Source organism: Grus americana, chromosome 1, assembly GCF_028858705.1.
Source record: "Grus americana isolate bGruAme1 chromosome 1, bGruAme1.mat, whole genome shotgun sequence".
NCBI classification, from domain to species: domain Eukaryota; kingdom Metazoa; phylum Chordata; class Aves; order Gruiformes; family Gruidae; genus Grus; species Grus americana.
The window spans coordinates 161,659,081-161,671,851 of NC_072852.1; the positions used below are offsets into that span (position 1 = coordinate 161,659,081).

The 12,771-nt window shown below is 41.9% G+C and overlaps 1 protein-coding gene across 1 annotated transcript in view; it reads right to left on the reverse strand.

The window, feature by feature from the left end:
* Window positions 1-323: 323 nt before the first annotated feature.
* HS6ST3 (heparan sulfate 6-O-sulfotransferase 3) overlaps window positions 324-12,771 on the reverse strand; it is a 307,566-nt gene continuing 295,118 nt past the window's right edge. The window contains exon 2 of the mRNA XM_054813196.1: window positions 324-6,038. Within this exon, the coding sequence (XP_054669171.1) occupies window positions 5,333-6,038 (706 nt within the window). The 3' untranslated portion in view covers window positions 324-5,332. The remainder of the gene's footprint in view (window positions 6,039-12,771) is intronic.

Below are 12,771 nucleotides of genomic sequence, written 5' to 3' on the forward strand. Positions count from 1 at the left end.
ACAATGAATTCACCACCACTATCTGCATACTTAAGTCTTAATTTAATCCAAGTATGGAAATTCTGACACTGGGGTCACTTGAATTAGTGCTGGTGACTATTCAAGTCTCAAGTCGCCTGTCTTAATTCAGTCTGAGATAAAGCCCACCAACGTCAATTGGAATCAAAGGATTTTGTTAAAAAACATAATTATGGTCACAGTGGATATTTACTAATGCTTGAAACTGGCCCAACAGAAGCATTTTTAGTTATTTTTATGGCTATGTAGATAAGATGGAACATTTAGTGTTTCAAAAACACAAACAATGTTTATTTGTTGCTCATAAGTAATTCATGGACCCAACAATATTCAACAAAACTTTTTCATTTTTAACAGATTTCTTAATGAGCATCATTTTACAGAAAACCACCAACAAATAAATATATGAAAACAATTGCTTTTGACATCACAATGGTTAAACACATTAAATAATTCATTAAATTGTGCTTTACATCAATGAAAATCCCTAGGTCTACAAACTATTTTGTAAATAGGAATAAAAGTAGATATGGTTACTCACAATACAATCTCTTAGTAGCAGAGTTCACACACATTATTGCACATAAACAGAAGGAAAATTCCTAAAGAATGAAGTAATTTACAACCTATTCATTTACCCTTTCATCTTAAATATGGCAACTGATGGGAACTGTTGATTTTTTTTTTTCCACTTCCAACATATATTTGAAATTACAGAGCTAGTGATATGGCCAAGAAGAAAGCCAAGGACATGGTAGGCTATGGAACCCATTTCCCTCCACAAAATATCAATGAAGAAAATATTAGAAGAACTAAACTGAAGAAAGTGTTTCAGTGCAAACTTGGTACCTTTTCCAAGTATGCTTTTGCCACATGTAGGGAGGATACAGTGATCTGCTCCAGCAAAATGATTTTATTGTGATTGTTCATCTCATACAGGGTAGTCTCCACCAGCCTGGAAACAGGATATTTCTTATCCCAGACCAAAAAAGAATATTTCCACATATATCAGGGGAACAGCAACAGAGGAAGAAAAAAAGTGTCAGCGAGATAACAAGTTTTATAACATCAATGCTCACAACCGATACAAGACTGCAGGGGGGAAACAAGAATCCACTAGTGCAGAAGGAAGCATGTGTTAACAAGAAGGCCAACTTGAGAATCCTCCTGGTTGCTAAAACATCTCCAGATGCAAAGGTGATGTGAGCTGCCATTTGGTTTGGCTGAACGAATACACTACAGTTAGGAAGTCTGGCCCTGGATCTGACTTCCATCACTTTTTTGCTCTGTACTTCTGATTTAGTGACGTGCAAATAACTACCACATATTGGGTAGAAGTCCTGGCAAGGCTATAGCAGCCCCATTGTTAACACAACCGCAGTGAAGAATACCCAACATCAGAAATGGTGGGTTTTTTCTTTCCCCACAGTGATAAAGCTTTTTATTGTTAGCACTGATGAGTGGGGAAGAAAGGACAAATTTTCATTTCTTAATAAAGTACAGCCCATAGGCAATAGGCTGAGTTCTTGGACTAGACATCGAATTACCAGGAACAAGTTTTAACAACACAGCATGTTTCTCTGTCTGCTCCAAGCCTACAGTGAATTATAACTGGAAAAGGCAGCCAGTGCTGAGGACATGATGGGAGAGATTAGCAAGTACATCTCCATTACTAAAGAATGAGATTTGTTTCAGCACCACAGTAGCAGAAGCCAAATTGTTTTGTTTAAGCAACAAAATAACTCCAGGAAGATGGGCAGAAATCCTATAGCATTGTTGGTCCCAAAGGTTTTGAAAGGAACACACTGCACTCTGATCTTATACGAGCCAGTGTAATTACAGTGAAGTCCGTGCTGTGAGAGCAATGAAAACCTGGAAAAACAGAGATAGGAACCAGGGCCTTTATTTTGCTTTTGCATTACATTTTTTTGGACCCAGTGCCCAAGAGGAAAAAAATCTGCAAGCCTGTGTCTTAGAAGTCAGCCCGAAAGTATTTCCAAACTGCTTTATTTTTCACGTGTCGTGCCAGGAAATCCTGCAAAGAAAACCGGTATTGTTGGCACAGTGAGTTTGCTGGATCTGCTGCTGGAGCTGGGGAAGGAGGTGCCGGGTCCTTCAGTCCCAGGGGCTCTGGGCAAGATCTCAGCTGCTGGCTGCCCCCCTTCCCCAAATGCTTCTGCACAACCAAGGCTATCTGCTACACAGCCTCCAGAAAAAAAAAAACCCAACAACCAAACCACCAACAAACCAACTTCAATTTTAAATAAATCCCAAGCCTTAAGGCAAATTTCGTTAACATAGATTCTACAGCACATTAGGAGCTCTTCAGGACCCTAATCTTGTCTCCTGGGAAATGACTGAGGAAAAGGTTAGGCATGCATTAAGGTATTGCCAAACTATTAAAGCTAATGTAAACCGCCCAGTGTCAGGCAGAAGGAATAGTCTGGAGAATGGTTGGTGTGCTTAGGCATCTGAAATTGGTACTTACTGGTGAGGCTGCAGGGAACAATTTCTGACCTCTCTCTCCTCTCTTCTGAAATGACGACACTGCATTTTCTAAATGAAAAACAAGACCCCCATTGCCATGAGTGGCGCAGAGGGGTGGCCTGCTGGGGAAAGAGGTAAGGACGCAAGGAAGGGGACCCTGTTTTTGTGCTGGTGAGGAAAAAGAAGGGATGCTTTACAACAAAAGATGCGCTGGGATTGATTCAACTTCCTCACTTATCTTCCTTCTTAATGTGAATTTGGCCTTGCATCTTTCCTCCCACGTGGCTGGCTTCTCTCCCGCCAGCCCTGCCTCCTGCCAAGCCCCTGCGCCCTGCCAGCCAGCCCTGACTCTCCTGCTTGCCCCACACCACTGCCCACACCACCTCTGCACCCACAGGCATAAGCAGCACACCTGCAAATCCTGGATGTGGCGTACCGGGTGCCAGAGGCATCCTTCCCCTCTCTTGCTGCGGGGTCTGCAGCAAGAAGCAGCAACGGGCCCAGGAACAGGGAGATGCAGCAGCTCCCTGTCATCCCTGCGTCACCAGCCTGAAAGCCCCTTCCCCCCGCAGGGCCAGGACCAGCCCAGCCTGAAGCCCTGGTGCCAGTGGGTAAGACGGCAGCTCACTGCGAATTACCTGCACTGCGCTAAAGGTGCAATAATACTGGTCAGGCTTAGCTCTTCATGGCCTCGCCATCCTGCAGCCAGGACACGCAGAACGAGCTTCAGTCCCAGACTGTAAACATTTCAATTTAAATCTCTGAAGGTAGGTGTCCACATGTGTGTGAGGTGTCTAAGCACCTCTTCCAGGCGGTGGGGATCCAAGCAGTACTGTCCAGGGAGTCTAGAGAGCTCCTCACTCTTCTCTAAGGCAGACATCCCATGCTTGGGCAGGAGAATAACCATCTGCAGTCCCGTGTTTTCCCTTCTGAATGCAGAGGTGGGAGGAGATGCACATGATCCACCAGTGGAACAGGTATTATGGACCAAAAAACACCGCTATTCACCCTAAACGTAGCACATTGACAATCAGGTGTAAAGCAGCATATTGCTAATAAACTACATTGATAACGAGGCATCAACCTGGTAGCCCACTTCTGTTCTTAATAGACATTATGATATTCCATGTTTAATGTATTATTGTATGCCTTAACTCTCCACAGGATCATTAGATCATATTTTTGATATTGTGCATAGATAAGTAGCAATAGCATTGTCAGAAGAAAAGAAGATACAGCATGCACTGCAAAAAAAAGAGTTGGAAATGAAAGGACAAATTTTCAAATTCAGCCTCTTTTTTCTGTAACACATTATTTTTTTACTGACTGGATAAAAACCTTGAATTTTGAAAAGAAATGAGAAATGTGCATCCACATCAGGTACTCTGGTATCTCTAATTAGCAAATCTGTAAGGTAAAAGCCATTCATGCATGCAATAATATACTTTCAGCATCTTGATTTAGCAGCCACGTTGAGGCACTTAGAGAAATTTCCTCCTAATGCTTTACATTTATGCTAGAAGAAGAAGAAGAAGGAAAAAAACTCTCTCAAAAGATCCATGGTGCACAGGACCCTCTTTTTAAAATTTCACTATTACGAATGGAACAACATAAAACCTTGGAATAAATAGATGCAGTTTAGCCACAAGAAAGTAATATGTGGAGGAAGAACCCATTGAATCTTTTTCTAGACAAGGAACAAAACCAGGTACAGATCTCTCATCATGAAAACAATAAATTTACAAAGAATCTTCATACAGAGTAATAAATATCAAGACTTTCCACATATCCATTATGTATCCTATAGAAACGAAAGCTGATTTTTTTCTAGCCACTACCGTAGTTAGAGAGAAAACCACTTTAAATTGTATTCACTTGGCATCAATGTATTTTAACAGACAATATCATAAACCTGCCTACCTTCACAGACAATATATCTCCAGGCTCTTACAGCAAATCTGGAAGATGTCACACTAATATTTAGGCTTTTCCTGTTCTCTCTTTCCTCTTCCCCATAGCTTGCTTGGCCCCTCTTCACCTTTTGTGAATGTGAAGGCTGATTTCATTGCCTCCAGCCAGATAATCTCATGTGCCCAGCTGCTGCATGGACCTCATTTCTCAAGGCTTTCCCTTTGCCACGTGCACTCAGAAGGATGGCTGCTACCTGGCTGGGTTTGGTACTCTCTACATCTGTGGAGAAATAAGCTAACCCCCCCATCACTTCACTTATAAATCATCTCTGATTGCTGGCTGACAGATCAGAACAAGTGACGCCCCAATTCCACATTTCCTAGGTCTTTTATAAATCACCTCAGCAAATTCTTCCCTTAAAACACAGCATGTAAAAGTTTGAAGAGAAATATGCTTTCCTCCATTTCCTTCACTAGAAAGCTACACACTACAGTTGCAAAGGACAGTGTGAAATAAAACAGCTCTTATGTCACAGAGGAACCAAAACTTTTTTTTTTTCCCCCCAATTTTTCATTCATGTCTGTGCAAGTTTTGGTAGCTCAGATTGTATAGGGTACATCTGTTAACGCAAAGGATATAGCTCTCTCTTCGACACATCCTCATAGCTTAGGGCTTTGAAGGAAGTCTTTTCGGACAGGAATCTATTCTACTGCCATTTAATAACACTAATCAATGCCTATTAGGAAAAAAATACATTCTCCTCACTGGCAGAAACCAAGAAAAACTGAGACAAGGAGGGGTAGTTGTCAGACGTGGTCTCATTTACCAAAGCGGTAGGCCTTCCTTGCCTAATTCCCAGGTAGCCAAGTTGCACAACTCTCTGATCCTCTCATTGGTTAGTCAAGATGGAGGACCATCACCACCTTGCAACCTGGCTATTATAATCTTCAGTAATGGCTACTTCTGCTGCCTCTTCCCTTGGCCACTGGTGAGCTCTCTGCTCCCGCAGCAGCCGCCTCTCCTCTCGCCTCTTCAGACGGTTCTTCTGATGCTCCTCTTGCTTGGAGTACTGGAAGCGCTGCAGGAACAGGTCCTTCGCATATTCATAAAGCTGCACGTCCAAGAAATTCAGCTCTTCTATCCGTTGCCGCACATCTTCACCAATGTCCACATTGGAGGCCCGCGTAACATTGAATTGGGTGAATGGGGAAATGAATTTCAGGTTGAATGTCCTCTCAAACAAATACTGCGTTTTCCTCTGAAATTCTGTGAGCCCGAAGAAGGCCATGTTTTTCAGATTGTTCTTGGCGCTTTGGAGAAGAATCGTATTTCTTTCACTCTCATTCATAAAAGTCAAGTTGTAGCATCCCACCAGGCTGAGGTCTGCCAGCATGCGCACCTGGCGGTTGTTGGCCAAATTGTAGCTACAATCCATGAATTCTTGTAAACTGACTCCAGACCAGTCATCTCCTTCGTAACAGGTAGGCAGCTCGTCTGGTGTTGGGCTTCTTCCATCGCACATATGAAGGGAAGTTTTCCACGTCGCACCCCTCTGGACATGCTTCCATTCACTCAAGTACCGTGACACTGGATCCCTCAGCATCGTGATGTAATAGAAGTTCCTGAAACATATAATTAAACACAGTTTTAAGATTCAGTGGATTTCACTTTTTTATTCTCCAATAAAACGATTACCAGCCACGGCCACCACCCCCTTCACTTTTTCCAGTGTAATGTAGGCATTTTAAGTGACTACTACTGACACAGTAAAAAGCTTAAAGCTTCATAAATACTGGGAATAAAATACAAGGTAAATTGGGAAAAAGAGAGACATGAAAGGAAATAAGCAGCTATCAGAGAAACAGAATTACTTTGACCTATCAACTGTTCAATGATAGTTACTTTATGTAGAAGCCAATTAACTGAAGTGTACTCCTCTTTACTTTGAAATGCTAACCCTCAGTAATATCAGAAACAGTAGGAAAAGACATTTATATAATATTGCCACTTCTCTTCTGGACTGAGACATGCACGTACAAGACAATAATCCATACAGCACTTGGTCAGAATATAAGCAAAGCATGAGCAATTTCATGTGGATGCTGCAAGTGCTAAAAATAACACCATGTGGAAGACTGGCATGAGCCACCTACTTACGAAGAAACCTATTATTAAATGGGTTGGAGTGACGATAATGAGGGGACCAAAATCCATTAATAGGACTTAATTTTAGACAAGTGCTTGATTGAAATTAGTTATAATCATGTAGTACAAAAGCATTTGTTGATATAAAGATGATCATTATCCAACCTCACCTGTCAAGAATACAAAAGAGACACCAAGAAATATTGATTTGAAATAGAGCAAATAACTGCAGAACTCACATTGTCAGTTCATCTTTTAGCTATTGAATTCAGTTTGTACATCTATTTATGGCAATCTGAAATGGACTGCAATTGAGTATGCTTCAAGCAGGCTTTCGCAGATTGAGTTTTTTATTGAGAAATGTTTTATTCAATAACAACTCACCTGAATTACAGGATGATATCATAAAGACAAAGCAAAACCAAAATACTTATGATTTCTGTCAGCTAGAATAACCAGCAGAAGATTCATGACTAAAATTAACACACGGTCTGGTACAAAAATAGGCTTAGGAGTTTGCATGACTCATCTGACTGCAAACAATACATTAATAAATCATGAGCCCTAAGATTTCTGAAGCAAAGTCTGATATCAGTACTCTTCCTTGAGCCTAGAGAAGGATAAAGCAAGTAAGCAGGAGGCAAGATTGCTGCAGACAAGTTACCCTGTAAACAAACCAACACTTTGTGAGGGCCATCTCATACAAGAGCTAACTCCAGTTAAATTAAAAAGCCCAAAATTGCTAACAACATCCAAGACAATTACCTTTCTTTTTCAGATATCACCCATTTTTCTGACACTGAAGATTCCCCATAGTTTCTCCATAAACCTCAGGTTTGTCATAAAAATAGATATTTCCCCACATATTCCTAAAAATGCAGGTATTTTTCCCAGTGCAAACAAAGCAAAAGGATACAGGACTGAATGCTTTGTCCTTATTAATTCTGAGTTCTCCACCTACAGGATCTATACTATATTTTCTGGAATAGGGGTATGAGGCCAAACTGTGGACTATGTTCTGCTGCAGGGTTATTTCTCGAACTTTTATTTAATGGAAACAGCTGTATAAAGAATTATCTCACAGCATAAGGGTTACAGGTGGAAGGATATAAACTAGGGAGTGCCATGGATGTATTTCTGTGATCACTTGCATTGGAAGCCATGATTTGTGTTAGCATCAGATGATACTCTGAAGGATGATATTTCTGAACTCATTTGGAACTTGGGTTTTCTGGCTGCCGCTCACACATGATCAAACTGCACTTCAGCTGTTTTGATCCCGTTCAGTTACTTAGCCCACATCAACAGTGAACCCAAGGATCACACAACCATCCATACACAGATATTTCTAAAATCCCTCTTCACTACTCCTACAGAGTAGGAAGGACCAGAAATCTTCCTGTGTGCTCTGCAGTAGAGCTCCACCATGAGAAGCACTGTCTTTAAGCACTTCAAGCACAGCTTTGCCTTTTCAAATTGGATGCTCATCTCATCTTGGCTCTACCTTGCATGTATGACAGCACATTAAGAATTGCTTTCCAACTAACAGGACAAAAAGAGGACACATTTCACTAGTGCTGCACAGATAAAGCAGCCCAACTCTCAAACACCCATCAGCTCTGAATGTAAGACACCATTGTCACAAGATCCAGCAGGCATTGATAGGGTTGTGACAGAAAGTGATTGAAGCTCCAAGGGAGCAGAAATGAAGAGAAAAAAAAAAAAAAAAGACAGAGATTCAGGGGCAGTTGCCAATGTCTACATCAATGGAGAAAAGTTGCTCTTGACAATTATTTATACCTCTAAGTCTTTCCTCACCCATCTCCAGCAGTCCCAGTCAGGCATGACTCAGAGCAACAACAATTAACAAAAATACCTCCTTTGCATCAATCATTTCCATTTCATCCCTGGATATGTAAATGTGTTTGATGTGCAATAAGCAGGAGTACAAAGCAAATGCAGGGAAATGAGAACAGCGTGTCTTTGTACAACATCCGCAGCTTCCCTTATGCAGGCTGGGCAAGAAACTTTTGCCAGTCGGTTGCTGCTCCTCCTTGTTGCTACCTGACTTCTGCATCTGCTTCCACTATCCGGATTAATTTGCTTCTGGTTTGTGCATCTTTCAGAGTGTTGCCTTCTTATGTTGCCAACTGAATGGCTTCTTCATCTGACAGACAACCTTTAACAGCAGCCTGACACACATATAGTTTCTGAGGCACTAATAACTAAGAGTGCAACCATCCCTGCCGCACTCACAGTTTACAGCCTTCTGTTTAACCTTCTGTTCATGACTCTCCGTCACCCTTCTAACCAGTCTGAAGTTGGAAGACCTTAAGATTTCTTCCACCTCATCCTGGGCACTGACCACATTACACAGAGGACTGGAGGATACTGTACAGCAGTCGCAGCACAAATTTTTCTTTCAGGGAAAAAGATGTCATATCTCTAGAATGTACATTTGTTTCAGTTGGAAAATTATAAAAATTATCTTAGGAAATTGTTTTCAAATGATGACATTTATGAATTAAATATAGCAGCATTTCTGAGCTCTCAGTGCCTAACACAGTGTTCAATCACTAGGAATGGCTGAGGAGTCAGCTCGTAATAAAGACAAGAAGCAGTTCATAAAAATATGAAACTGGGCATGGCCTTCAGTCTCACCTTTCTTCCCCGTTCAGTAAAATAGCATCAAGTCAGCTAAATACTGAACATGCCCGAGCCACTCTCAATACAGACGTGCTCTTGTTCTTATCGGTAAAAATGACCTCCTTGTATTGCCCATGCTCGTGCTTGCACGGCTATGTTAAACTCCATCGCTACCCACTGTGGGAAATAGTCAGCAAAAAATGAAGTAGTAACTTCTGTTACCCTGTTTGACAAAGCAAACTCATCACAGACTTATTGGCTTCATTTCAATGGACTCCCATCATCAATTACTCAAACTGCTGTCACAGACTCGATGCTTAAAGCCTAGCCAAGCAGAATATGCTGACGTGTCGGTGAGAAGATGTTTTACAGAAAACATTCCAAATTAATTAAAAAACATACAAATTATATCTATATCTATATATATCATCTATATCAGAGTGTGTGTATGTGTGCGTGTAAAAATTTACATTAGAATTGGCCATAAGCTGCAGTTCTCAATGAAAGAAAAATTATAGTAGATGCGTAGTGTGTATTTGCCAATGTATCTTGTGACTGTCTATATAAACACGTAGACATGTAAAGAACACTTTAAATTACATTTTAAACAACACAAGCCCACTAGTCATGATGCTAGCTCCTCCTGAAAGGAAACTTCATACAACTTCCTCAGATTAAACAATCTCCTTTTGAACATAACGTACTGAAATTAATGGGTTATCAAAGTTGCCACTATGGGACAGTTGAGTTTTTGGGCAGATGCTAAGCACCGTGATGGTCAGGGCAAGGGCCTGATGATCCTTGCAAGGGCACACACAAGCACCAGTGTGAAGCGTGGGCTGCACACAACTGTTTACACTAGAATTAAAAAGCACTTGGGAATTCAGAAGGCTCTAGTCCCACCTGCATGAAATCCAGTCTCTTCATTAGCATTAGGCAAAGAAAACCTTTAATTAATAGAACAGCTAAAACAAGCTTCTAGTTATTACCTAAGAACATGTATTTCTTTCACATATTAAGGTATTTTAATATAAATACTCTAATCTTACATTAATCCTTCAATAGTATTGCTCTGGTTTAGAAATTAATTTCAGAGGAGCAGACTCTGATGTTAGCAGGGATGATCCCAAACCAGGGCATTTTGCTTCTTCTATCACCATGGAACAGACGTCCCGGCTGAGGGAGATTTACTAAATACGGGAAGGATCACCGCACATTGAGAACAAAAACATCCTGTAGGGCCTCCTGGGGAAGAAGGATGAATGGCATCTCCTCTGTCACTCCTGCTCTCCTGTGGAGCAGCTGGCACAAGGAGGGCTCAGGCAGCACTCTTGGAGGCTGAGAGAGGAGAAAACCCAAGCTATTCCCTCTTCTTTCAAAGCGTGAGGCAGGACCTTACGTGCCGAGAGTGATGAGCTTCATAAAAGGAGAACAGCGTACTTGTAGCACCTGATGCAGAGACAAAGGAATATATGAGGTGGAGAAAAAGAGTCACTGGAGAATATTTTGGAAGACACTAACAGACAGAAGACAGAAGAACCAAAATGTATGAAAAACCCAGGTGCATCATAAAACCATCCACATTCTGGTTCTTCCTGGGAGCATGGAAAAATAAAAGCCCTGGCTGAGTTTATGACCCAAGTTGTGACAAGAAGTTAGCAGCTTTAATCCTGGAAGTGAGTGTGCTCCTATACTGGGTTTGCGTGGCAAGGTTTTGGTAGTGGGGGGGCTACAGGGGTGGCTTCTGCAAGAAGGTGCTAGAAGCTCCCCCCATGTCCAACAGAGACAATGCCAGTTGGCTCCAAGACAGACCCACTGCTGGCCAAAGCCAAGGCCAAGCCCATCAGCGACAGTGGTAGTGCCTCTGGGGTAACATGGTTAAGAAAGGGGAAAAAAAACCCACCAGGACCAACTGTAGCCAGAGAGCAGAGTGAGAATATGTGAGAGGAACAACTCTGCAGACACCAAGGTCAGTGAAGTTGAGTGACTGACAATATATTGTGTCCATACGTCCTCTGGATTAAAAAAAAAAGTTTGCATTATTTATTATTATATTATTATATTATTATTATTATTTATGTATTATTACTGTGTTCAGCTCTGGGGCCCCCAACATAAGAAGGACATGGAGCTGTTGGAGCGAGTCCAGAGGAGGGCCACAAAGATGATCAGAGGGCTGGAGCACCTCTCCTATGAGGACAGGCTGAGAGAGTTGGGATTGTTCAGCCTGGAGAAGAGAAGGTTCCAGGGAGACCTTATAGCAGCCTTCCAGTACCTGAAGGGGCCTACAGGAAAGATGGAGAGGGAAAGTTTACAAGGGCATGGAGTGATAGGACAAGGGGGAATGGCCTTAAGCTGAAGGAGGGGAGATTTAGATTGGATATTAGGAAGAAATTCTTTACTGTGAGGGTGGTGAGGCACTGGAACAGGTTGCCCAGAGATGTTGTGGATGCCCCCTCCCTGGCAGTGTTCAAGGCCAGGTTGGATGAGGCTTTGGGCAACGTGGTCTAGTGGAGGGTGTCCCTGCCCATGGCAGGTGGGTTGGAACTAGATGAACTTTGAGGTCCCCTCCAACCCAAGCCATTCCATGATTCCATGATTCTAAGACTTTCAAAAGCCAGTACTACATCTGTACCACAAAGGTAAACAATACATTTGTGGAGACTCAGGTTTTTTTCTTAAATACTTTAAGAATGAAGACGGCTGGCCTGGGACTATGCAAACTGACAACTTTATTTTAAAACACTGTAGGCTTTTGGTGTTAGGATCCGTGATTTTGTACTTTTTTGAAGTAATGAATAACCATTAAAATAATACTCATGGTTTTTTACATATCACATTGCCCTATGCCCTTCAAAATCATTAGTGAAAATGGATCTCAGGACCTACTGCTGCAAAAGGAAACTGGGAGTGCTGAGACTTTTTTCCTTGACATAAGACACTATAAATTTGTGAGGATGCAGTTTTTAATGAAGTATTTCAAAGACAAGTCTAAGACGTTAGGTGGGGACCAAACAGCAGCCTTCCAGTACCTAAGAGGAGGTCAGTGAGAAGATGGAGCCAGGCTCTTCACTGATGTGCATGGTAGGATGAGAGACAATGGTCATAAATTGAAAAAGAGGAGAATACACAGAAAATAATTTTCACTATGAGAATAATTAAGGATTGGGAAAGCTTTGCCCGAAGAACCTGTGCGCCCTCCATTCCTGTAGGTTTCTAAGACAGAGCCCTGAGCAATCCCATCTGCACTCAGTGGTGACCCTGCTCTGAGCAGGGAGTTGGGCCAGAGACCTCCTGAGGTACCTTCTCACCCCAGGGGTTCTGCGATTCTGCATGACAGTGTGCAGTCTTCTGCCACTAACTGCACAGTCCTGTCAGAAAACACATCACACCAGAAACAACTTGCCTTGTTCTTTCCTGGCTACCCTAGGCAGAGTACAGGGAGTGTGCTTTGCCTTTTACGAGATCAGATTTTTCTGTATATGATTTTAACGAGGGCTATAACACTCTGAATCAGCACTCCCTGAATTATTGAGCAACTTCATGAATATTTATTTCAGTGAA